The 27,941-nt window shown below is 34.2% G+C and overlaps 1 protein-coding gene across 1 annotated transcript; it reads left to right on the top strand.

The window, feature by feature from the left end:
• The first annotated feature begins 14 nt into the window (after positions 1–14).
• LOC132553486 (uncharacterized) lies at positions 15–20,891 on the top strand. The gene is made up of 4 exons (XM_060217733.1): positions 15–558; positions 13,927–14,064; positions 20,012–20,180; positions 20,636–20,891. The coding sequence occupies exons 1-4, from the start codon at positions 15–17 to the stop codon at positions 20,889–20,891; spliced, it is 1,107 nt and encodes a 368-aa protein (XP_060073716.1).
• Positions 20,892–27,941: the final 7,050 nt, after the last annotated feature.

Here is a 27,941-nt window from a genome sequence, read left to right as displayed (position 1 = left end):
CTAATATTTACAAGATGAGTACCACTCTGATAGAACTGCCTTCCGCCACCCCAAAACAACATGGAGGTAAGAAGGGTGCCCCTGGATTGATCACACTATCTGAGAATCAGGTGATTCCAGTGGCGAACATTACGCTTACACCCCGAGCCCCTCAGCTCAATGGGGCAGCAAAGAGGGGGGCATCTGGCCCTATTGTAACGACTAGTGATGAAGAAAGTGATGGATGTAGCAGTCCTCGATCAAACTATTCCAATAATTTATCATATCAACAATCAAAGCATCAGTCATCATCACAACATCAACATCATCAACCACAACCATCACAATCACAACAGCGAGCATGTGAAGCATACGAACATGATCATGATTATGAAAATGTGGCTTCACCTGGTGGAAGCAGTACAGCAAGTGGACCTGTTTATGTGCGACCACCAGGTTTTAAACATCATGCACAGGAGATTAAAAAAACAAAAAAGAAAAAGACTGCCTTACTTGAACATAGATCATCAGGCTTAAAAAAACGTGCTCCAACTCCGCCGAAAGTGCGCCCAAGGAGAGGTAATTTTACTGTTTATTAGACTTAATGTTTGTTATTTCATTATTTCTGTTTTTCATTTTCCTTTGATTAGAATTCAAGTTATATTGTTTATACTGAATTATGCTGCCGTCTGTGTAGTATGGGTAGAGTTATAGTACCCTAGGTACTCCTGACAGGCAAAATATGTAAAATTGAAGAGTGGATGTTTTAGCAGACCTGAACGGACAGATCTATAAGCTTCATAGGGTAAAGTAGGAGAATACATTTTCAGGGAAATTTTGATATCTTAATGTCTCTAGATGAGATGATTCTTGACTTAGTCATCATGTCCATTTAACATATGTAAACCTACAACTGATAAGTTGCAGCCATCAAAATTAGTGTTTTCACCAAATCAAACAAGTTTGTGCTTATTCAATTTCGTATTTCAATGAAGTTGTCGGTAGCTATCAATTTTCATTGATTGAATGTTCTTATGAACACTCTATAAACTCATGGTGGGTAAACATTATGGAGTGGTTGACAAATCAATTTTTTTCCTTCGAGACGTGGCTCCAAGATGTTTTAAGAAATAAATGTCAGGTATGTGTTCTTATGAAAGGTGCCCACCAGACATACATGCATAAGATAATCAAACGTCTGGTGTTGAGGCCACAGGAAACTGATCCATCCTGATGACATCATCAGGACAATCTGTCGGCTTAGATGATTTAGCTTAATATGCTCTATAAGTCACTGTGACTTATATTTCCACTGACGCTTGTTAGACACCTTGCAGTAATATGGCACATTATGTTAGAGGCTGGATGAAACAGATGAAAGCTAGCCAATAGCCCATATATAACCTCTTATACCTGATGTTATAAACATAAAAGTGCACACCATTTAAATTGGTGCTTACCAGCTTCTATTTTTGATGCACGGCTTTAAATGGAAATATGGGAGATGTCTGTTGTCAGTGACCTTGTGAGGTTCCCTGCCACCAAACTATGCTATTTCAGTGTGATGGCACTATAAAATCACCCTTGAGTTCAGTCTTATAATCCTTGTTTAGATAAATTCTATATAAGTATATGTGTGTACAGCCTATGTGGTTAGGATTTGTAGCATAGAGTCATTTGTATACAACAAATATTTGTATACCCAAGGAATATATACCGGTAATTAGATTGGAATTTGTCACATAGGAAACACATTACTTATAACAGATCTGATTTTGTGCATGCCTTTTTTTTCACATTGGAAGGTCAATATGTTAAAAATCGGTAATATCCATATTGCTTACAGTTACCAGTTAGACAATGACTTGTTTGAAATTATCGGTAGATTTGATCTATAATTGGTTTAATAATTCAAGTTGTTGCCAGCCCCTCTTCCCTCGGGTAACACTGTTGATGAGTGTAATATTCCTACGTATTATTAAAAGTATTGATTACATGATGACACACTGCCACGTCATGTATCAGTTATATGTTGAAAACTTCATTTTATTTGTTCAATTTGCAAAACATGTTTCATTTTTAGTACAACTGTATATATATGATATGTTAATTATAATTTTGTTAAGCCTTACACAGGTAAATAACAGTTGCTGTAGCTTGTTCAGTCAGGGTGACATCCATTCAGAGTTGGACGGTCCTGGGTTTTAATGGTAGATTCATTTGATTGACTGTTGAATTTTATATCCATATTAGACTTATTACAAATATATATCCACAGAGAGAAATTTTATGTTTGGATTTTTCCTAGTATTAGAAATGAGTTAGAAGAAAGAGTGGTGTTTGAACTCTACCAAAAGCTGGTGGGAAAGTGATTCAAGGGTTACAGTGACCTATTTTTAAAGGAATTATGAGTTCTAATACCAGTTTAGCATAGACACTGATAGTTAATGTAGACATGGAGTTTGTAACTGTTTTTTTTTACTTGGTTTAATATCAACAGCAGTATGTAAATTTAGTTGCGTTTAAATGTCAACTTACTTCATAAATCTCATTGTCAGTGACTTACATTGATGGATGGTGTTGTTTCCAAAATATGTTACAAATCATGTATCAGAGGTTATTATATCACTGCTTAGGCTTAGTACACAGTAAATAATGGAGTATTGATTTGTGGGTGATAGTGGGCTTATCTGACTGGTAAATTAACCAATAGCAAATTCCAGGGTTGACCAAGTTACATCACACCACATGTTTGTTTTCTCTTCTTATCTGATAACTGCCATGCATAGTTTCTTGAAATTAGACTTGTTATTCAGGAAGTTCTTGTGTTACAATATTCACAAAATACCTCAATTGTATTCCACTTTTGATTTTTCACAATATCAACAGTTTTTTTTCCTTTTTAATAATTATTTGAACAAAAAGTATTGATTTATTTTGAAAATTTCATTTGACATATGATGGCTGTATAACTGAATTTGGATTTTCCAATCATCACAAACATGTTTGCTTTTGATGTGAAAGTATCAGAACATTTTTACCACTCAGGCTGTGTAGAGCACAGACTTTCAGTATAGTAATATTGACTGCATAAAACTGAAGTCTTTTTATGCTCCCCAAAGGGAGAGCTTATAGTCATCGTTTTGCCTGTCCATCCATCATAATTTTGTCTGGAACATAACACAAACACTATTAGAAGTATCAACATAAAACTTCATAGGTAGATAGATCTCAAGAAGGAGAAGTGGCAGTGCACAAGAACCATCACTCTCTTATGCATATTTCAAGAATTATTGCCCTTTGTTATTTTTCATGTTTTAATTTTGCCAGGAGCATACACTAAAACTATAAGAGGTATCAATATGAAACTTCACAGGTAGATAAATTTCAAAAGAACACAAGAACCATAATTCTCTTTTGTCTAATTTAGGAGTTATTGCCCTTTGTTATTTTCATACTTAAAACTTTGTCCTAATCGGGGAGCATATCATATCCTGTCTCTGAGGGCCCTTGTTTTTGATAGTAGTTTATTTGTTTTTGTTGCCACAACATCATCAGACAGTCAAAAAAATCTTTCTTACCTTACAGTATTACATTTCACAGAAGATGAAATTTCCATTAAATGGTCAGGCAATATGTGGCAATGTAATGAAAAAATCTGACTTTGAATGGTTTGATCACTTATATATTTGTTTGATAAAAGAAATAAGGTAATATTCTTGTTGGCATAGCGGTAATGATTTGTCTACTGAAAATTTCTAAATTGTATAACATAAATGGACTTCATGACATTTAAGCATACCATTGTAAATTCTAGGATGTATATCATTGGTTCTTGAGTGGTTACACCTAGTGTTGCACAGTAGCTTCATATGACCAGGAAGAAAAATTAGGTGTGAAAACCACTTGCTAAGTTATGCTGATCCTCTACTATATTATTTTGTAACTAATAGTGAGGACCATTGAGGAGACAATGTTGTGACATGTATACTGGTGGTCACTAACAATAAGACCATGTACTAATGGACACCCCCTTATGGAGCCTTGCCTAATTCATTGTTAAGGAGTGTTATAAGGACTTACCATAATACATCACTTAAAATTACACCTGTGACAGTATAATTATTTCAGGGGTCTCTTCGTTTTTTGTTCAACAATGATATAACTTCCCTCTTCAGACCAATTTGCCATAATTTATTACTTATCTTTTTCCTTCAAACATGCTTCTTAATCTATTATCAGAATTTTAAATATGCAAAAGTGTCCCACACAGATCCAAGCTGGTGTTTCTCACTTATTCTGATAGTTTTGTTTTTAACCAGGACAAAAATCCCGCAGTATGAAGTGATATTCATGTCTCTCAGCCATTTTAATTTATCACCAGCTGGTTCCTGTTGTTGAGAAATGATGCGGTTCATGACATCACAGAATGAGGAAAAGAGTAAACCTCACGGTTTTTTTTTTTTGTTTATTTAGACAAACCCATGAGATATTTCCTCTGTGGTTTTCTGTATAAACTGATACAATATCATCTAAGCCGTATTAATTTTACCTGACATTTCCTGTAAAAACTGGACTATTTACACACCTGATGTTAGCAGTCCTTGGTTCTACCTGGTGTTTGGGTGTCAGGGTACAGTATAGACACAATCAATAAACGTAGATTCTGGTATGTTGCTCATTAAAGTTTCACCTGCTCCAGGCTTCAGTAATCATTGAGAGACCTTGGATGTCGTCTCCATTGCTGATGTACCATATCTTTGTTCCTGGAAACATATTGCTTATTCACATGATTGCACATTGTAAAATTTTTATTATCATTTCAAATAAAACTAAGCAAAAAACCCTACGTCTGATGTTGTGTCAGATGAACAAACGAGAATATATTGCTACGATGTTTTTCGTTCCGCAGAGTCTTTGTAATAATTTTTGTGGTGTATTGTCTAATCTGAATCCTTTGTAGACGATAAACTTCCCTTGATTAAAGATTTTTGTGATTAAGAAAAGAATTCTGGAAACAGGCTATATACTTTAAGCAATTACGTAGAATACATAGAAATACAAAATTGTGCCTTTGAGATAAATGTCTTGAGATATTGGAGTCATCAGTTTTTATTTGTTTCTCTGTATGAGGTATTTCTAGCGTGTTGTTTTTTTTAATCCTGTGATCAACTCAATGTGAATGTAGCTTTAGTAGTGGTGTTATAGATATTTTCAATCATGACACAGTGTAGAAGACACAACACACCTGCTTTGGGAATATTTCTGGCCATGACTTCAAATAGATGCATGTATATTAGCATTCATGACCAGTTAAGCAGAAAGATCAAAGATAGCCTTTGTATTTAGAAAAATAGGTCACAACAGGTCAGTACTAAGTTAGGTAGTAGGACTGAATGGCACTGAACTATGGACATATTTGTGGTTTAAATTACTACTATTTTAAAGCTTGTAACAGTGACATACAATCATGAAAATAACCACATACAGGTAAATCTATCTAATTACATATAGGTTATCAAAACACACCTACGGGTAGTCCTACCTAAATACCTACAGGTTATCAAAACACACAAATAGTCCTATCTAAATACATACAAGTTATCAAAACACACACATACAGGTAGTCCTACCTAAATACATACAGGTTATCAAAACACACCTACAGGTAGTCCTACCTAAATACATACAGGTTATCAAAACACACCTACAGGTAGTCATACCTAAATACATACAGGTTATCAAAACACACCTACAGGTAGTCATACCTCAATACATACAGGTTATCAAAACACACATACAGGTAGTCATACCTCAATACATACAGGCTATCAAAACACACATACAGGTAGTCATATCTCAATACATACAGGTTATCAAAACACACCTACAGGTAGTCATACCTAAATACATACAGGTTATCAAAACACACATACAGGTAGTCCTACCTCAATACATACAGGTTATCAAAACACATATACAGGTAGTCCTACCTAAATACATACAGGTTATCAAAACACACCTACAGGTAGTCCTACCAAAATACATTCAGGTTATCAAAACACACATACAGGTAGTCCTACCTCAATACATACAGGTTATCAAAACACATATACAGGTAGTCCTACCTAAATACATACAGGTTATCAAAACACACATACAGGTAGTCCTACCTAAATACATATAGGTTATCAAAACACACATACAGGTAGTCCTACCTAAATACATATAGGTTATCAAAACACACATTCAGGTAGTCCTATCTAAATACATATAGGTTATCAGGGTAGTCCTACCTAAATACATACAGGTTATCAAAACACACCTACGGGTAGTCCTACCTAAATACATACAGGTTATCAAAACACACCTACAGGTATTCATACCTCAATACATACAGGTTATCAAAACACACCTACAGGTAGTCCTACCTAAATACATACAGGTTATCAAAACACACATTCAGGTAGTCCTATCTAAATACATATAGGTTATCAAAACACACATACAGGTAGTCATACCTCAATACATACAGGTTATCAAAACACACATACAGGTAGTCCTACCTAAATACATATAGGTTATCAAAACACACATACAGGTAGTCCTACCTAAATACATACAGGTTATCAAAACACACATACCTAGTTATCAAAACACACACGTGCAGGTAATCCTACCTAAATACATACAGGTTATCAAAACATACAAATAGTCCTACCTAAATACATACAGGTTATCAAAACACACCTACAGGTAGTCCTACCTAAATACATACAGGTTATCAAAACACACCTACGGGTAGTCCTACCTAAATACATACAGGTTATCAAAACACACAAATAGTCCTATCTAAATACATACAAGTTATCAAAACACACATACAGGTAGTCATACCTCAATACATACAGGTTATCAAAACACACATACAGGTATTCATACCTCAATACATACATATTATCAAAACACACATACAGGTAGTCATACCTCAATACATACAGGTTATCAAAACACACATACAGGTAGTCATACCTCAATACATACAGGTTATCAAAACACACATACAGGTAGTCCTACCTAAATACATACAGGTTATCAAAACACACCTACAGGTAGTCATACCTCAATACATACAGGTTATCAAAACACACATACAGGTAGTCATACCTCAATACATACAGGTTATCAAAACACACATACAGGTAGTCATACCTCAATACATACAGGTTATCAAAACACACATACAGGTAGTCATACCTCAATACATACAGGTTATCAAAACACACATACAGGTAGTCCTACCTAAATACATATAGGTTATCAAAACACACATTCAGGTAGTCCTATCTAAATACATACAGGTTATCAAAACACACATTCAGGTAGTCCTACCTAAATACATACAGGTTATCAAAACACACATACAGGTAGTCATACCTCAATACATACAGGTTATCAAAACACACATACAGGTAGTCATACCTCAATACATACAGGTTATCAAAACACACATACAGGTAGTCCTACCAAAATACATTCAGGTTATCAAAACACACATACAGGTAGTCCTACCTCAATACATACAGGTTATCAAAACACATATACAGGTAGTCCTACCTAAATACATACAGGTTATCAAAACACACATACAGGTAGTCCTATCTAAATACGTACAGGTTATCAAAACACACATTCAGGTAGTCCTACCTACATACCTACAGGTTATCAAAACACACATACAGGTAGTCATACCTCAATACATACAGGTTATCAAAACACACATACAGGTAGTCATACCTCAATACATACAGGTTATCAAAACACACATACAGGTAGTCCTATCAAACTACAAACAAGTAATCAAAACTTAAAGTCTAAAGGATTGGAAACTCATTGAACTTCGAGGCTATAGGAATAACATCTGTCTTGGGGATTGAAAACTCAGTGTAGCTTCTAGCCTGCAGATTATCAAACTTTGCATTTGGGAACTTAGTGTAACCCATGTCAGGGGGATAATGTCGGTCTTGGTGAATGGAAACTCAATGAAGTACCAGACCTAAGGAATAATGTGAGTCTTGGCCAATGAAAATTCAGTTTAGCCCCAGGCCTGGTGAATAATGTCATTTCTGGGGAGTGAAAACTTGGTGTAGGCCTAGTCCTGGTGAATAACGTCAGTACTAGGGAGGGGGAAACTCAGTGTGGCCCCAGGTCAGGGGAATAATGTCAGTAAATGGAAATTCAGGGTACCTCCAGGCCTGGTAAACAATATCAAACCTGAGGAGTGAAAACTCAGTATGGTACCAGGCATGGTGAATAATGTCAGTCCTGAGGAGTGGAAACTCAGTGTGGCACCAGGCATGGTGAATAATGTCAGTCTAAGGGAGTGGAAACTCAGTGTGGTACCAGGCATGGTGAATATTGTCAGTCCTGAGGAGTGAAAACTCAGTGTGGTACCAAGCATGGTGAATAATGTCAGTCTAAGGGAGTGGAAACTCAGTGTGGTACCAGGCATGGTGAATAATGTCAGTCCTGAGGAGTGGAAACTCAGTGTGGTACTAGGCATGGTGAATAATGTCAGTCCTGAGGAGTGGAAACTCAGTGTGGCACCAGGCATGGTGAATATGTCAGTCTAAGGGAGTGGAAACTCAGTGTGGTACCAGGCATGGTGAATAATGTCAGTCTAAGGGAGTGGAGGCTCAGTGTGGCACCAGGCATGGTGAATAATGTCAGTCTAAGGGAGTGGAAACTCAGTGTGGTACCAGGCATGGTGAATAATGTCAGTCTAAGGGGGTGGAAACTCAGTGTGGTACCAGGCATGGTGAATAATGTCAGTCTAAGGGAGTGGAAACTCAGTGTGGTACCAGGCATGGTGAATAATGTCAGTCTAAGGGAGTGGAAACTCAGTGTGGTACCAGGCATGGTGAATAATGTCAGTCTAAGGGAGTGGAAACTCAGTGTGGTACCAGGCATGGTGAATAATGTCAGTCTAGGGGAGTGGAAGCTCAGTGTGGCACCAGGCATGGTGAATAATGTCAGTCCTGAGGAGTGGAAACTCAGTGTGGCACCAGGCATGGTGAATAATGTCAGTCCTGAGGAGTGGAAACTCAGTGTGGCACCAGGCATGGTGAATATTGTCAGTCCTGAGGAGTGAAAACTCAGTGTGGTACCAGGCATGGTGAATAATGTCAGTCTAAGGGAGTGAAAACTCAGTGTGGTACCAGGCATGGTGAATAATGTCAGTCTAAGGGAGTGGAAACTCAGTGTGGTACCAGGCATGGTGAATAATGTCAGTCTAAGGGAGTGGAAACTCAGTGTGGCACCAGGCATGGTGAATAATATCAGTCTAAGGGAGTGGAAACTCAGTGTGGTACCAGGCATGGTGAATAATGTCAGTCTAAGGGAGTGGAAACTCAGTGTGGCACCAGGCATGGTGAATAATGTCAGTCTAAGGGAGTGGAAACTCAGTGTGGTACCAGGCATGGTGAATAATGTCAGTCTAAGGGAGTGGAAACTCAGTGTGGTACCAGGCATGGTGAATAATGTCAGTCTAAGGGAGTAAAAACTCAGTGTGGTACCAGGCATGGTGAATAATGTCAGTCTAAGGGAGTAAAAACTCAATGTGATACCAGGCATGGTGAATAATGTCAGTCCTGGGGAGTGGAAACTCAGTGTGGTACCAGGCATGGTGAATAATGTCAGTCTAATGGAGTGGAAACGTAGTGTGGCACCAGGCATGGTGAATAATGTCAGTCTAGGGGAGTGGAAGCTCAGTGTGGCATCAGGCATGGTGAATAATGTCAGTCTTTGGGAGAGGAAATTTAGTTCAGTTGTCCTTGGTTGTGTATTAGAGATCCTGTTATGTTAATGTTTCCACTCCACAAATACTACATGGTAGTCAAAGCTAAAACAGAGGAATTTCTATAGAGTATTCAGTCTTTGTTGGTGTAGTTCTTACATAAATACTTTTTTTAGAATGAAAATTTGTCCGACTTCCACTTTAGCTTAAAAGGTATTCGTGTATTAGAACTCTGACGACATACTGGCCCATTGTATTGATCACTAAACATAAAAACTTGTTTGATTAATGGTACTTGTATGGTAGACACTGAAACCTTATTTACACAATTAAAGGTATACATTATTGTGATCTCAGGTGATCACAATGTACAAGTGATATATATATATAGACAGGTGACCACTATATACAGGTGATATCTATAGACAGGTGACCACTATATACAGGTGATATATATAGACAGGTGACCACTGTATACAAGTGATATATATATAGACAGGTGACCACTATATACAAGTGATATATATATAGACAGGTGACCACTATATACAAGTGATATCTATAGACAGGTGACCACTATATACAGGTGATATCTATAGACAGGAGACCACAATGTACAAGTGATATATATATATAGACAGGTGACCACTATATACAGGTGATATCTATAGACAGGTGACCACTACATACAGGTGATATATACAGACGGGTGACCACTGTATACAAGTGATATCTACAGACAGGTGACCACAGACAGGTAACCACTATATACAGGTGATATATATAGACAGATGACCACTATATACAAGTGATATACATAGACAGGTGACCACTATATACAGATGATATCTATAGACAGGTGACCACTATATACAAGTGATATCTATAGACAGGTGACCACTATATACAGGTGATATCTATAGACAGGTGACTGCTATATACAAGTGATATCTATAGACAGGTGACCACTATATACAGGTGATATATATAGACAGATGACCACTATATACAAGTGATATGTATAGACAGGTGACCACTACATACAGGTGATATCTATAGACAGGTGACCACTATATACAAGTGATATCTATAGACAGGTGACCACTATATACAAGTGATATCTATAGACAGGTGACCACAGACAGGTAACCACTATATAAGGTGATATGTATAGACAGATGACCACTATATACAAGTGATATATATAGACAGGTGACCACTATATACAAGTGATATCTATAGACAGGTAACCACCATACAAAGCTAACTATAGATATATGACTGCTAGTTAAAAGCAGATTTATTATATCAAAATTTAGAAGATGTAAGTTTAACTTCCCCATTGACACTGGCCAAGTATGAAGAGAAAGACTGGTTTGTGTGATTTAGTTTAGTTAGAGATTTTTTCAGTTACTTATCAAAATGTCAGAATCAGCAGCTGATACAGTACAGATCATACCTTAATAGACCATATTGTAACAGTTTAATGTACTGTGCTAATTACAGTGTCATGAATAACCTCTTGTTTAATAGAAAAAGTAACCTATTGTTATCATTGAATGACTACACGTTGTATCTTCTCAACACTTATGTTGTTATAACATGAGCATAAAATGAAATGAATAAATAAATATACAGAGAGATGGCTATTATGTATGGATGTCAGGTGTACTGTAGTTTTATTTGAATTTAAAAAATAGTGACTTCACCAGCTCCCTTCGCTAATATAAAGTGTGAAATGAGGTATAGTTAAGACTCTATAGACTTTTATTATGTAATAGTAAACATTCGTAAAGCCTGATGGTCAACACTTATCGATGGTAAACACCACTAGACATTTATGAAGTTAATCCACTTTTTAAAATCAAAAGCTCTTGATTTGTTTATACTATATATCTGACAGAATGACGAACTTAAATGATATCAAGTTATATACTTCTTTAGAATTTCAAGTGTAACTGCAGCATGTTTCCAGTATTTTTTGTTAAATTTGTAAATATTTTTGGTACGTTTTAATAGATACTTTGATCTGAAAATATTAAAAAAAAAAAAAAAAAAAAACATGTTTAACAACAGTAAGAAGGGATGTGATGTACAGGTGTTGTACAGGTATATTCCTAGTAGATACGGAGATGTGTTGTACAGGTTTGTACAGGTATATTCCTAGTAGATAAGGATATATGTTGTACAGGTATATTCCTAGTAGATAAGGAGATTTGTTGTACAGGTTTGTACAGGTATATTCCTAGTAGATAAGGATATATGTTGTACAGGTATATTCCTAGTAGATAAGGAGATGTGTTGTACAGGTATATTCCTAGTAGATAAGGAGATGTGTTGTACAGGTATATTCCTAGTAGATAAGGAGATGTGTTGTACAGGTATATTCCTAGTAGATAAGGAGATGTGTTGTACAGGTATATTCCTAGTAGATAAGGAGATGTGTTGTACAGGTACATTCCTAGTAGATAAGGAGATGTGTTGTACAGGTGTTTTACAGGTATATTCCTAGTAGATAAGGAGATGTGTTGTACAGGTGTTGTACAGGTATATTCCTAGTAGATAAGGAGATGTATTGTACAGGTATATTCCTAGTAGATAAGGAGATGTGTTGTACAGGTATATTCCTAGTAGATAAGGAGATGTGTTGTACTAGTGTTGTACAGGTATATTCCTAGTAGATAAGGAGATGTATTGTACAGGTATATTCCTAGTAGATAAGGATATATGTTGTACAGGTATATTCCTGGTAGATAAGGAGATGTGTTGTACAGGTATATTCCTAGTAGATAAGGAGATGTGTTGTACTAGTGTTGTACAGGTATATTCCTAGTAGATAAGGAGATGTATTGTACAGGTATATTCCTAGTAGATAAGGAGATGTGTTGTACAGGTATATTCCTAGTAGATAAGGAGATGTGTTGTACTAGTGTTGTACAGGTATATTCCTAGTAGATAAGGAGATGTGTTGTACAGGTTTGTACAGGTATATTCCTAGTAGATAAGGATATATGTTGTACAGGTATATTCCTAGTAGATAAGGAGATTTGTTGTACAGGTTTGTACAGGTATATTCCTAGTAGATAAGGATATATGTTGTACAGGTATATTCCTAGTAGATAAGGAGATGTGTTGTACAGGTATATTCCTAGTAGATAAGGAGATGTGTTGTACTAGTGTTGTACAGGTATATTCCTAATAGATAAGGAGATGTGTTGTACTAGTGTTGTACAGGTATATTCCTAGTAGATAAGGATATATGTTGTACAGGTATATTCCTAGTAGATAAGGAGATGTGTTGTACAGGTGTTGTACAGGTATATTCCTAGTAGATAAGGAGATGTGTTGTACAGGTATATTCCTAGTAGATAAGGAGATGTGTTGTACTAGTGTTGTACAGGTATATTCCTAATAGATAAGGAGATGTGTTGTACTAGTGTTGTACAGGTATATTCCTAGTAGATAAGGAGATGTGTTGTACAGGTATATTCCTAGTAGATAAGGAGATGTGTTGTACTAGTGTTGTACAGGTATATTCCTAGTAGATAAGGAGATGTGTTGTACTAGTGTTGTACAGGTATATTCCTAGTAGATAAGGAGATGTGTTGTACAGGTATATTCCTAGTAGATAAGGAGATGTGTTGTACAGGTATATTCCTAGTAGATAAGGAGATGTGTTGTACTAGTGTTGTACAGGTATATTCCTAGTAGATAAGGAGATGTATTGTACAGGTATATTCCTAGTAGATAAGAAGATGTGTTGTACTAGTGTTGTACAGGTATGTTCCTAGTAGATAAGGAGATGTGTTGTACAGGTATATTCCTAGTAGATAAGGAGATGTGTTGTACAGGTGTTGACATTCTCCATATTTTGTCCTTTGTTGTGTCCATAGTGTTGACATCCTCCCTATTTTGTCCTTTATTGTGTCCATAATGTTGACATTCTCCCTATTTTGTCCTTTATTGTGTCCATAGTGTTGACATTCTCCATTTTGTCCTTTATTGTGTCCATAGTGTTGACATTCTCCATTTTGTCCTTTATTGTGTCCATAGTGTTGACATTCTCCATTTTGTCCTTTATTGTGTCCATAGTGTTGACATTCTCCCTATTTTGTCCTTGATAATATCCATATATTACCTTTCTGTTACAGAGTCTGTGCCCATGAGGCTCCGTGCACTACCTCAGTCATTTTGGAAACAGCCTAACGTGCCAAATCAAGTTTCGCCAGCAAATGTGTTCCCCTCTTTACCTCCACTCTGTTCACGAGAATCTATGGATGAAATTACAGGTTAGTCAGCAATACAACCAACCATTGATTTGAATGTATCAGGTATTATTTTGTTTTCATTGAACTGGTATGTTTTGTTCTAATTTTTTTTTATTTTGAGCCTTTTTCAATGTACATTATGTAATCTTATATACCTATTCCCTGTAAAAATTGATGGTTTTTTTTTATTATGGGCCATTTTCAATATACATTATGTAATTTTATATTCCCTGTAAAATTGATGTATTTGTATCATGTTGGTCTGCTGTTGTATTTTATAAAAAAAATAATATGATATTAAAGCTTGTTATATTGTTCTATTTCATCTATTGGTTATTTTTTTTCATTTAATCTGACAGTTTTACTAATATATTATATGGTAAAGTTTTAATTTGACAATTCTACTAATATATTATATGGTAAAGTTTTAATTTGACAGTTCTACTAATATATTATATGATAAAGTTTTAATTTGACAGTTCTACTGATATATTATATGGTAAAGTTTTAATTTCACAATTCTACTGATATATTATATGGTAAAGTTTTAATTTGACAGTTCTACTAATATATTATATGATAAAGGTTTAATTTGACAGTTCTACTAATATATTATATGGTAAAGTTTTAATTTGACAGTTCTACTGATATATTATATGGTAAAGTTTTAATTTGACAATTCTACTAATATATTATATGATAAAGGTTTAATTTGACAGTTCTACTAATATATTATATGATAAAGTTTTAATTTGACAGTTCTACTGATATATTATATGGTAAAGTTTTAATTTCACAATTCTACTGATATATTATATGGTAAAGTTTTAATTTGACAGTTCTACTAATATATTATATGATAAAGGTTTAATTTGACAGTTCTATATATTATATGGTAAAGTTTTAATTTGACAGTTCTACTAATATATTATATGGTAAAGTTTTAATTTGACAGTTCTACTGAAATATTATATGGTAAAGTTTTAATTTGACAGTTCTACTAATATATTATATGATAAAGTTTTAATTTGACAGTTCTACTAATATATTATATGATAAAGGTTTAATTTGACAGTTCTACTAATATATTATATGGTAAAGTTTTAATTTGACAGTTCTACTGATATATTATATGGTAAAGTTTTAATTTGACAGTTCTGCTAATATATTATATGATAAAGGTTTAATTTGACAGTTCTACTAATATATTATATGGTAAAGTTTTAATTTCACAATTCTACTGATATATTATATGGTAAAGTTATAATTTGACAATTCTACTAATATATGATATGGTAAAGTTTTAATTTGACAATTCTGCTAATATATTCTGTTGTAAAGTTCTAATTTAACAATTGTACTTATATATTCTGTGATAAAGTTTTAATTTGACAGTTCTATTAATATATTATATGGTAAAGTTAATTCAACAGTTTCTCATATATTTTGTGTTGAGAATAAATTTGCCATAATGATCTAGTTCTAATAATTAAATCCCTAGGAGAGTTAGAACTGGTTTTGCTGATCGTGACATGAAACAATAAAAAACTGACAACCTGTTATACTATTTATAGCATAGTCCTGATACTCATTTTCATGTTAGGATGGCTCCCATCTAGAATTTTTATGACACAGTTTACAGGGTAATCACTACATGCTTGTTTGGATCCAATTATTGATCATCAATATCTTATGTACAATATTTTTCTTACAAGTAATCGCTCAACCAAAACGAGTAAATGAAAAATGATTGACATATATACATGTATTTCACAATACATCTCTTTGATTTCTAGAGAGTCTATACCTGAATGTCTATGATCGAATCAATAAACAGTTCATGTATATATAATATACCTAAGGTCGGGAGTGAAACGTACAGTGGAGGTGAATAAACAGAATGTTAGGTCTACAGAAGTCGAGGATGGCTGAATGGAATGTTAAGTCTATAGAACTATGGGGTTGATAGATGGAATGTTAGGTCTACAGAACACTGAGGTGGATTAACAGAATGTTAGGTCTACAGAACACTCAAGATGAACATAATGTTATAAAACAGAATGCCAGATGAACATGCTGTAGACCTAAAATTCTGTTTATTTACCTCAAGTGTTCTTTGACAGATCACTTGAAGTGAAAGTTTGGTCCACAGAACCCTACGTGTAAATGCATGTTTGGTCAACAGAACACTTGGATGAATGAACAGAAGTTAACATCTACAGAATAAACAGAATTATATAGGACACTAGGATCAATACACAGGATTCAACCGGATATTTGGGTGAATTATCAGAATTAAGTGTCTATAGAAGACTGGGGTGAATGAAACAAAATAGGATGTCTACAGAAGACTGGGGTGAATGAAACAAAATAGGATGTCTACAGAAGACTGGGGTGAATGAAACAAAATAGGATGTCTACAGAAGACTGGGGTGAATGAAACAAAATAGGATGTCTACAGAAGACTGGGGTGAATGAAACAAAATAGGATGTCTACAGAAGACTGGGGTGAATGAAACAAAATAGGATGTCTACAGAAGACTGGGGTGAATGAAACAAAATAGGATGTCTACAGAAGACTGGAGTGAATAAAAAAAGTTTGTTCAGGATGGTATGCCTCAAACATTCTAGCCTTAATGAGGTTGACTCATTTTGAAGGTTATATGGTTAATATGTAAAAACTGTTTAAATCACATGTTCTACATACTTAAAAGACACTTTACCTATACAATGTTGAGTTTAAATGATTGACATTGGCCTACATTGAGGGTTACAGAGGATCACTATATGAATGCTATGACTCCTTCTGGGTAACCAAGGAGATGAAAGTTATTATATATGGGGTAAAGCCTACATGGGTGAAGGAAGATCAGGTTTATCTGAATGTCTTTGACCCTCTATAAATTTTGTATTCATGAGTAAAATAACAATTTTCAAACAAATATTCACAATGTTTAGAGTGACTCTTCATGTTTCAGTCGAGATCCACAAAATATAATAGGCATTTCTTATATGTAAATTGAACCTATGATTTGGTTTATATTTCGTAATATACAAAATTTAAAGGTCCATTTGTGCTAGTGGACATAAAATGAGTGTAAATCTCAGAAAGACCTATTTTTAGATTATGCATCGTGATCTGATAAGCCGACCCAGGTCAGTAGATTTACCTGGTACAAAGGTACTCAGTGACTTATTCTAATATTACATAATCAATCCTAGAAACGCTTGTTATAGGAATTTCACCTTCTTAAAAATTAAACCCTTTCATATATAATTATCACTGTGGGCTTGAAAATGGCACTTAAGTGAACCACAAATTTTATTTTTAAGCCTATTCATTATGCATTCCGGGATTAATATATGCTGTTAATATGTACCTATTATATGCTTCCTTTCATTGGCCTATTACCCACAGTCCTGGTTGTTGGAACCTTCTTAAAGCTGTACAACTGTACAAGCAGTACGACCTGTATTCTAATTTTTTTAACAGAAGTACGGTCTACTTAATCACATAGTTTGGGAGACATGTTTGATGAAATGTGTTTGTTTTTATCGAGTATATTGTTCACAACTTTTTTTTCTTCCATTGTTATCCAGCCGATTAGTCATAGGAAATAGGAAACAAAACCATTAGAGTATGCACTGAACAAGGTTAGAAAGTATTGTGAAATATATTTCAAAAAGCTTCCTGACTATGTTGATAGTTACACCCAAACAACAAACAAGAATTTTTAATTGGCAAAAGTTCAGGAACCGGAACACTTCATTGTCTGATATGGATCTGTGCCATTTGTACTAATAAAAAAAGGCCCATTGTGTACATGTGTTAAATACCATAGTTAAATTGGCAAATCCTCAGCCAGATTAAGGTAGACATGTTTGCCTGCATGAACATATCTTGATAACTTAATTTGAAGAAATTAACTTTTAGTTTTAATTTTAGATAGATAAGAAAAAGGTATTATGATTTTAATACATGGAAACCCGCCATTTGGTTTAATAGAGTAGAAGACTTTGACCTTTGAAAATGACAAAATACTGATAAAAACCTTAATGCAAAACCACAATGTGGTTTAGAGCAAATATTTTTAGTTATTTTACAATTAAGATTGGACACTGAGTGGTAAACAGACTGACACCCAGCTGTACTGACAGGCTTATTCATTTATCATATTTCATTTCTAAGTTATCATGGAAAGCTCTTATTTTCCTTTTATGGGTAACAACTATAGCTCACTATGGTAAACCGTTTCTGTCTGTTTACGCCATTGTAAATCTAGCATGGAAATAAAATATTTGATTCCTCAGGGGCATATTTGCATGAGAACAGCAACACTTCTCCATTTCTACAATTCCATGTGGACCTGGGAAAGTTGTATGCTGATAATTATTAACGATAGGTATCAATTAGGATCTCTGATTCTCATTATTTCTGTACAAAGGTGGAACGTCAGGTAGATGTAAAATTGATTACACCCTAAGTACCTACAGGTGCAGGTAAAAAAACCACAGGTAATGTAAGTGGTGCCTGTATTATAATGAGGGAAAGAAACCATTCCCACCTACTTGTGCTACAATGAAATGCAATTAAAGGTGTAGTATTCGTAACTGGGTTACCTTCAGTGTAACAGCCGTACCGATCAATGACCGCATCATTATGGACCTGCAGTCTGTTGTTTACACACCGTCACTAAATACATCACATTAACTCTACGATCAGGTGAAAAAACAACACATCTAATGAGGATGAGATTATGATAGAAATCAATTCCAGAACATGATACTGACACAAACCATGTCTTGTTTAGAAATTTTAATTACTTTTTTTACCTGAAATATCATTTGAGGTTAAAAATCAATGGTAACTTTTTACTTGAGACAGATTTACTTATCTTAATGGATGAGGTATAATACAGGGTTATAGTTACTGACTGGACTGGTAGAGGGGGCACTACAATGTTCCTACTGTTACACACGTACATTACTTTATCTTAAATCGGTTGTACATTAGAGGGATTAGTGGTTGTTATTTGTAAACTAGAAACTTGACTTTTTGTTTATGGATACGAAGCATTTTTATAACATCACAGTTAAGGGTTCAATTTTAACACATTTGACTCCAGAAATGCGTCATTTATTGATTAAGTAGATATATTTATGACTTAGTCCGTGATTCAAAATAATGGGTACTATGTATTACATATAGATATTACTGTAAAGACTACACTTCATTAATTTTTTTCACCATTATCACTTAATCTTGGACATAATCATCTGAAGTCCCATGTGACTGTACTGAAACCATCACATCACTGATATTTTCTGCCTGTAGTTTAGCCTGAATAGGCTAAGGGGCCAAGATATGACACTGGAATATGCTGTTACTCAACCAGTATTTCTTGCACAGATAGATAAAAATTTCCTTACAGTGAAAATAATTCTTAAAATAAGAAAAAAGAAAAGAAAACTAATCGTTTTTTGTGCATAATTTAAACTTTGCCTTAAATTATTGTATATTATCCATGATGAATAAGAGGAACAACCAGCAACTACTTATTATTTATAGAAGAAGGAAACCTGCCTGCCAATAGAAATAAACATGTCTTCTCCCTTCATGCTGAATTACGCCAAGTTTAAAGCCCAGGGGGGATCACTGTACACTGGAAAGGGATAAGCATAGTGGGCTTATTCTCGAGCGTGGGCTTATACATTGTAAAATACAGTATAACACTATCCAGAGGACCTTTAACATCAGAAGAATTTTTTTTTCTTTTTACAAAATGTTGGAAGAGATCTTGTTAATTCAATTTTGAGGGATGGAATCAGAATTTCTCACATTGAATTCTGTATGCATTGTAATACAAGAATGCTTTAGGAAACAGCATGTGTTATTTCTAGTATAAATCTTTTTACATGTGACTTGTATCTCCTTACGTTCAGTTTCTGATATTTTTTCCTTCGACAGATGTGCGACCAATTACGCCACCTGAGGAGCGAGAGGCTAGACAGAAAAAGGCACAAAGACCTCCAGATCGGAAACTGATTGTGGGCGATACAGACCTTCTCCTTAAAAATTTGTTTGCTGGTGTGAATCAAGTTGATGACAAGAAAGTGCAACAGATCAAGAGAGGAAGGTAAGTCTTGCTAATTCTGCTGTCAGTGTAAAGCAGAACATCTGACGATGTAATGAACAGCCTTACCTTCACTCTAGGGTGGATATAAACCAATTTTAATAATGTTTCCCAAAGATATCAAAGGACAGGAGTGATGATAATTTACCAACAAGGTTACTCATGTCTGAAGACATTTCATATAATTTATACATTTTTTTATTTAGCAAATCGGCTATGACCATCTTACTACTTATTGCCCTAACAAATCTGCTGATCTATTTTCCTGACAAATTCTACCATTTTTCAGAATAAAGGATACTTTGTTTTGCAATCAATCCTTCATCCTCCTGAAATAGTTTTACTGAATATTATCTGTCCTAGTTTCCTGATAAATTTTACCATTTTTCTGAATAAATGATACTATGTGTTGCAATCAATCCTCCGTTCCCCTGAAACAATTTTATTGAATATTTCAGGCCAAGAAAAGTCACTGTTCCTAAAGCAACAAGCACAAAGACATTGATATCTGGAGATGATCCTTACCTCATGGAAACGATGACAGAGAAGTTCTTTCCTCAGCTGACACTGGAAAGTAGACAAGCACATCTGGCAGGCAACACTTCACTTCAACTGGTGACGATACGGAACGGTGATAACTGTGTAACGCTGCCCTCCCTCAGTATAAACCAAGACTATTCACAAATGTTGTCAGAACTAGCCATGAACATCTAAATATATGTGCGTAGCAGCTAGGTCTGAATTTTATTCAAACTGCATAGTAAGCTGTTAACCTATGTCCACACTCTTCATGAATACATCAAAGGATATGTGATCTGAATAGCTACCATTAGGTTGAAGTTTTTCATCAGTGTTGTAATCAGAACTGGCCATGAATTTGTGAAATCTCTGATCTCAGATATTCTGTAACAAAATATCTGACAGAAACAATCTGGAACAAAGAACATCAGAGAGAGATTTTCCAGCGGTCAGGAGGTTCCGGTTGATATTGACATGAGCACATAAATTAGTGCTGTTGGTACATAGTGCTTTAAAACACACAATGTATCAACAAAGATTATTAGTAAAAGCTATCTGTGATTTCTAGGAAAGAAAATTTGTATGTAGTAATTATATTCCATTTTATTACACGAGACGCCCTGTGCCATTACACATCTGTTTATTGTTAGTGACGGTTTCTGTAAAATTATTAATTTTCATGGGGAATTTATTTTCATTGATTTCATTGGGTTCTCTTTATCTACAAATTCTTATGTCCACAAATTGTGGTAATTAGCATAAGGACATTTATAGAGCTATGTTAATCAATGAGATCAAATGTCCAAAAATAACTCATTGAAAAACCACGAAAATTGAACCCCATGAAAATATGTCATTTTACAGTATTTGAAATTAAAGGGAAAAAAATCTCATTAAATTTATCATGTATTTAATTAAAATACAATATTCTACCGGTGTTTATCCGTAAGTTACACCACAATTAAGCAAGACAGCCATAAAACCATTCACTGTCACATAAATTTAGCACTAGATTCCACAGCAACATCATATCCACGGAGACAAGGCAACCTGTTCAAACATGATTGATCATCTTTTAAAATGTCACCAACCATTCTTTTTATTGTAATCAAGTGGTGTACAGTGTTGTAAAATAACGAACATGAAGACACAGATTTTCTGTGACGCTTGAGAAGGCATAGTGTGTATTCATATCGTGTAGGTTACCATACCCGGGAATGTCCTGTGTTGTTTCTGCTGTAGATTCCTGAACAAACATAAACATACACCTTATCGTTTATCTTGCACTCGATAAAACATGTACTGTATAGTTTGTGTCAGCTTGTACCACAATCTCACATCATCTGCCCACGCTCAAACCATCTGACATTATATTCATCGTTTTTTATGTGTTTTGAAAATTCAGAATTCATTGAAGGTGATAATTGTTTACATTCAAGTTGTCATGATTGTTTTGTCTCTTGTTGTAAACATTGAAAAGTGTTCTTCACATATTTTTTTCTGAATTACAATACTATGAGATCATTATTCCATTCAAAATGATACAGAGCATGCAGAATAATATTTTTGTTAATAAATTACAGATTCAGCATAAGCCTTTTTAACAGAAAACAGCAGAAAGGCATTGAGAAACAATTATCACATTTGAACATCTATACAAAGCAATGTTATGTGTGTTTGGGCTACTCCAGTTGTTAAATACTTACCGACCAGTATGTAAGTTATATTGTTATATTTGAATGTTAATCGTTGATATTTGTTAAGTGTTATTATCGTACAAGTCAATAAGGCCCTGATGCCTGAAAAAGATGAACAATTTATAATATTTGATTATGAAGAAAATATTTTTTTCATTCCCTTTCCACTGGTTAAAGACTTTGTTTTGATGAATATTTTTGAGACCAAAATTGAGTGTATAATAACTATTTACCAGTTTTATCTGTAACATAAAGAATCCGTCCAGTTTTATTTTCAGATACTACTGTTAGTTTCATGTTGTGAGTTTTCTACACATATCCGTCCATGTGTATCTATAGTTGTTAAATTTTCAGAATCAGCTTTATTCCTGCCAAATCTTTCACTGTAAATTTCCATGTACTTTGCAAGTAAAGAAACTTCTATTCTATATACAATTCTACCACAAAATTTTCAGAAGCAGCAGTTGAGGAAATCAGTCTCCTACAATTCTATCAGAAATTCATTTTTCAGTCTTCGCTCAAAACAGGTTTTTACAGTATAAGATTTAGAATTGTTTCCTATAAAACACATGAGAATTCTACATTCCTGCCAGTGATCAACATGTGATAGAATTGTTAACCTTTATATGTTTAAAACTTTGTATTTTGTATATGTTATGTATTACAAATGCATTCCTTTATATTCAGCAGTCGTTATAAGTACAGTTTTACACATGTCATTACCTGTATCACATTTGTATACCTAAGTACTGTTAATAGTTAACAAATGGTGACCATACAGTACCCTGATGGTATATATCTGTCTATACTGTCCCTGTGTCAGGTCTATATCATCAGCACTCAAGTCTTACTATCAGTGACCATACAGTACCCTGATGGTATATATCTGTCTATACTGTCCCTGTGTCAGGTCTATGTCATCAGTACTCAAGTCTTACTAAAAGTGACCATACAGTATATATCTGTCTATACTGTCCCTGTGTCAGGTTTGTATTTTTCAGTACTCAAGTCTTACTAACAGTGACCATACAGTATATATCTGTCTATACTATCCCTGTGTAAGGTCTGTATTATCGGTACTCAAGTCTTACTAACAGTGACCATACAGTATATATCTGTCTATACTGTCCCTGTGTCAGGTCTGTATTATCAGTATTCAAGTCTTAAACACTGACCATAGAGTTTATTCCATTCCGTCCTGTGTCACGTCTATATCATCAGTACTCTGTCTTAAAAACAGTAACTGTACAGTGTATACCTGTTCATTCCGTCCCTGTGTTAACAAGTAACCATCTTCTTCATTCGTGCTCTGATAATTTTTTTTTTAATTAGCTAGGTTTACGTCTGTGATAAAAAAATTCTGATTTCAGTCTGTGATATTAGTTTAGTATTAGTGTTGACTTTAGTTAATGGTTTTAATTCTTTATGTAAATATTAGTAGATTTTTTATGTACATTGATTAAGTCATATGACAGTGTGTCTCTTTAGTGTTACTTTCATGTTTTTGTGTTGTAATGAATTTGTGTGAATTTCCCTTGTTATTTAATAATTTAATATTTATTGAATGGTATATTTTCATTTCACTTAATTGGTTCACCACCAAGTAAATAATTTTCGTTATTAGAAATCCCTTCTGATTTCGGATATTTCTTTCTGTCATCTCCCAAATCTGATATTTATTGAATGGTATATTTTCATTTCACTTAATTGGTTCACCACCAAGTAAATAATTTTCATTGTGAGAAATCCTTTCTGAATAAGGATATTTCTTTCTATCACCTCTGAAATGTTTAGCATGAAAAAGACACAAGGACATAACAATTTCTTTTGTGCTTTTTTTGTGACATATAGTTGTCATTGTACTGTCATGCAACTGCTTTTTTCAATGTTCTTTGACTTTCATTTTAACTCCTAAAGATCAGTTGAAGATGAAATTATCATGTCCAGAAGTATACCATGTGTTTATGTTATAGTGTAAATCCAAAACTTATAGCATAATTTGAACTTCATTTCCTAAAACTTCTGTTAAATATGTTTAAGGTGTATCTGTAATATATCATTTTTATCAGTAGTGTAATTGTTTTAAGTCTGTGTAAACATGTACATATTTTGTATTAAACCAAGTTTTTTATTCATTACCTCGATGTAATGGATGAAACTCAACATATTTATCTTTTTTTTCTGTCTCCTAGTTTTATTATGGTCACCAGTAGATGTTTCACAAGAAAACAATTGAAAAAGACAGATTAATCATGCATGCAGACTTAAATAGAACCAATCATTGATCACCTCCAGTTTTGAATGAACCAATCATTGATCACCTCCAGTTTTGAATGAACCAATCATTGATCACTTCCTGTTTTGAATGGGACCAATCATTGATCACTTTCTGTTTTGAATGGAACCAATCACTGATCACCTCCTGTTTTGAATGGGAAGAATAATTTTGTATCTGAAGTTAGCTTCTTTGTCTAACTATGTTTCATATTACTGACACTAATTTTTAAAAATCACATATTTTTGAAATGACAAATGCTTGAAAAGCAAGTCCATCCTGCAAGTTTGGATCAAGTTTCAGATATCTTGATGGCTTTATTTTTTGGATTAGACCATCCAGGGGGCTACATTATATTTTTGGACTAGACACATTAAGGACTAGTGTTAACTCACTTTTTAAGGACTATTTTGTCCTGAAGGGTTTAAAATGATAACATAAATTCCCAATTGGATTCAAAATATCATGTTTGGTGATTTGACATTTCAGCATCCACAAATCAGCCATGTTTTTGGCTGTTGTGCATCTTTTTCCAAGTTCATCACATACAAAGTCAATTAAATTGCAAGCTGGCCTTGTGATTTTCTGTTGTTATATGACATTGTCTCCAAGAGACAACCATAGAGCATTGTTGTCCAACACTTTCATGTGTTATCGTAATATAATGTGTACAAGTTATTACTTCACCTAGGAAGTATATTAACTGGGACACACTGGATTCAGGAAGTTAGTTAAATGTTAACAATATGAGAGTTCAACTCAACAGTAATTCTGTACTTACATATAAGCATACATCATGATATAAAGTCCTTAATTTTTGAGGGGTTTCATTTTCAATGATTTTATGGGTACTCTTTTATCTACAAAATCAAGTGTCCTCAAAATAGTATTTTTTTTGAAAAACTATGAAAATCGAACCCCACAAAAATCATGATTTTACAGTAATTGTTCTCCTGAATATTGTAACTTGAAGTAGTAGTCAGGTTCTATTACATGCGAGTATATCTTGTGGAATCTATTGAGTATGGATGTCAATACTTAAAGTAAATTATTTGTTCCTGAAATGTTATATAAAAAAAGGTTAAATTTAGTTGCTTTTTGATAATCAGCATTTGCCTGCCTGTAAATCTCAGTTGTTTATGAGACTGTAAAGTCTGCCGTTTCTTGATATGTTGTTACCAGGTAACAAAGTATGCCTGACGTAGGTCTCTTAAAAATGTGTTAGTTTGCAGAGTAAGAGACATAATGCATGGGAACAGACATACTGGTATCACTTTTATTTAAAGCTTTTTGAATAATATATGGCTGGACATGCACGATTTTGTTCATTTTCGTTTTCGAGAACAAAGTCAGTTGTCTCCCCTTATTTTGAAATCGTAGTATGAGGATCTGTTTCCATGCAGCACAGTGTATCATGAAATAGCAGCTTGTTAAAGGGTTATACAATTCATACCCTTTACAACAGGGACTCAGTTCCCAACCTCATGGCCCATGTGAATACCTGTTATTGTAATACATGTACATCAATATGGACCTTGGGGTTGAGATTTGGTGCTAAATCCTTCGGTCTTCAAACTGTTTTAAGGTTAAGATTCTATTGCTACTCAACACTTATAAGCAATAATGGTAGACCTTACATAGGCTTTGTTAACTCCAAGAACAAGACACTTGTTGAATTAAATTAGCTGTTTAATCTGTACCATTTCATATTTTGTTATGACGATGCATCCTTTTCATTTACCATGAAATGTTGTGACCATACAGTCTCACAGTTGATGTTTAAATTATTGATTATGATAACTAATTCATACACAAGTTTTCCTGTACATATATTTTCTTACCTGGTTAGATGTTAGATAATTTATAAGTGTTCCATATCATTTTTATAAATCAATATCTGTCTTATTAATTGTTGCTTAAATTATGAATTACAGATTGTTTAGCTTAAATTTAAGCCTAGATAATTGGTATTTTCAGCTGTGTGTCAAATTTTTAGCATCACATTGAGAAAAAGAAATAAAGAGAAAAAAAATAATTCCGAATTTTGTTATTTTTGAATGATGCCACTATTACCAACTTACACGTAATAATATATGGAGGAATATATCAGAAGAGCAATGTCTGTCCACTAATGCCCTAATAGACACCGCTTATATCCTATAATGATAAGCCAATGCAGGTTTATTAATGCAAAATATTACATGCTTATTTTCAGGATAGGCTTATTTTTGAAGTCCGCTAGTTTTCAAGTTTTTAGGGTATACTATGTCATTTTATACCCCGTTAGTTTTGCTACATAGTGATTGGTTACTACATGTCTCCATAAGTCTAACTGTATTGTGATGAATGATGAATATAAAAAGTATAACTGTCCAAGGCTCTGTGGGGCATCTATCTGGCAAATAGAATAATCCCGTAAAATGTGCTGCAAGATTTGACGAGTAAGAAATCTGCATTGGTGTCTTGAAAAAAAAAGCAATAATTTAAGTGTTTTCAGAATAGTCCATAATTTTATAATACTGAGGTGGAAATGCAGGCATCAGTGTATCTATTTAATTCATGTTGGTAACTTTGTGTAATTTGAAGCGGAAAAAAATAATTCACAACGATAACCAAATCCAAAATTACGAATAATGGGTAAATGGACAAGAGTGATCTTTGAACTTTAACCTCTTGATGTTTGACCACCAGAATGTGAAGAACTTGATGGTGATGTGTTGGTGTAGATATGAACTTAACTGCCCAGGGGTTAACAAGTACAAGCTTTCAATGCATGCACACAAACATAATTACTATAATAACAAAGTGAATGGAGGAGGATAGAATCAACACGACAGTTGGTTATCTCTAGAACTTGGTAGTTAGTCCCATAGTGAAACATATTTCAAATAATCTGACACACCTCAACCAGAGATCTATAAAGCAAGTCCTTCACAGACTTGTTTATAATAAGTCTGGGCAGCAAAGACAACAAGTTCTCTACCTTAAAATATGTTTGTTATAATGAAGTATCCCACAGACCCCAAGGCAAACATTTACAGTCATTTCGTAATTAGATGTTGAGAAAATCGGCGGCAAGAAATACCAAGTAAATCATTAACATAAACATTAGGGCATTGTCAATTATTGATGAATGACATAGGAAACATATGTCACTGTAGGACCTTCAGGCATGATGAAACATCAGGGTCGGTCTATAAAACTTACAATAAAACACATTAATGAAACATAACAAGAAAAATAAACATGTAAAAATAAAAAGACAAAATTACC

Source organism: Ylistrum balloti, unplaced genomic scaffold, assembly GCF_031769215.1.
Source record: "Ylistrum balloti isolate Yb309-2 unplaced genomic scaffold, AGI_CSIRO_Ybal_v1 Utg370332, whole genome shotgun sequence".
Taxonomy (NCBI): domain Eukaryota; kingdom Metazoa; phylum Mollusca; class Bivalvia; order Pectinida; family Pectinidae; genus Ylistrum; species Ylistrum balloti.
Note: the sequence above shows the minus strand (reverse complement) of the source record. Positions and strands in the feature narration are given on the sequence as shown.

What these genes read in the sequence shown, in the direction of transcription:
- LOC132553486 (XM_060217733.1), top strand. Translation starts at nt 15, where the DNA reads ATGAGTACCACTCTGATAGAACTGCCTTCCGCCACCCCAAAACAACAT. An exon ending in ATCTATGGATGAAATTACAG is followed by an intron (nt 14,065 to 20,011) that starts GTTAGTCAGCAA and finishes TTCCTTCGACAG; the next exon opens with ATGTGCGACCAATTACGCCA. An exon ending in CAACAGATCAAGAGAGGAAG is followed by an intron (nt 20,181 to 20,635) that starts GTAAGTCTTGCT and finishes TGAATATTTCAG; the next exon opens with GCCAAGAAAAGTCACTGTTC.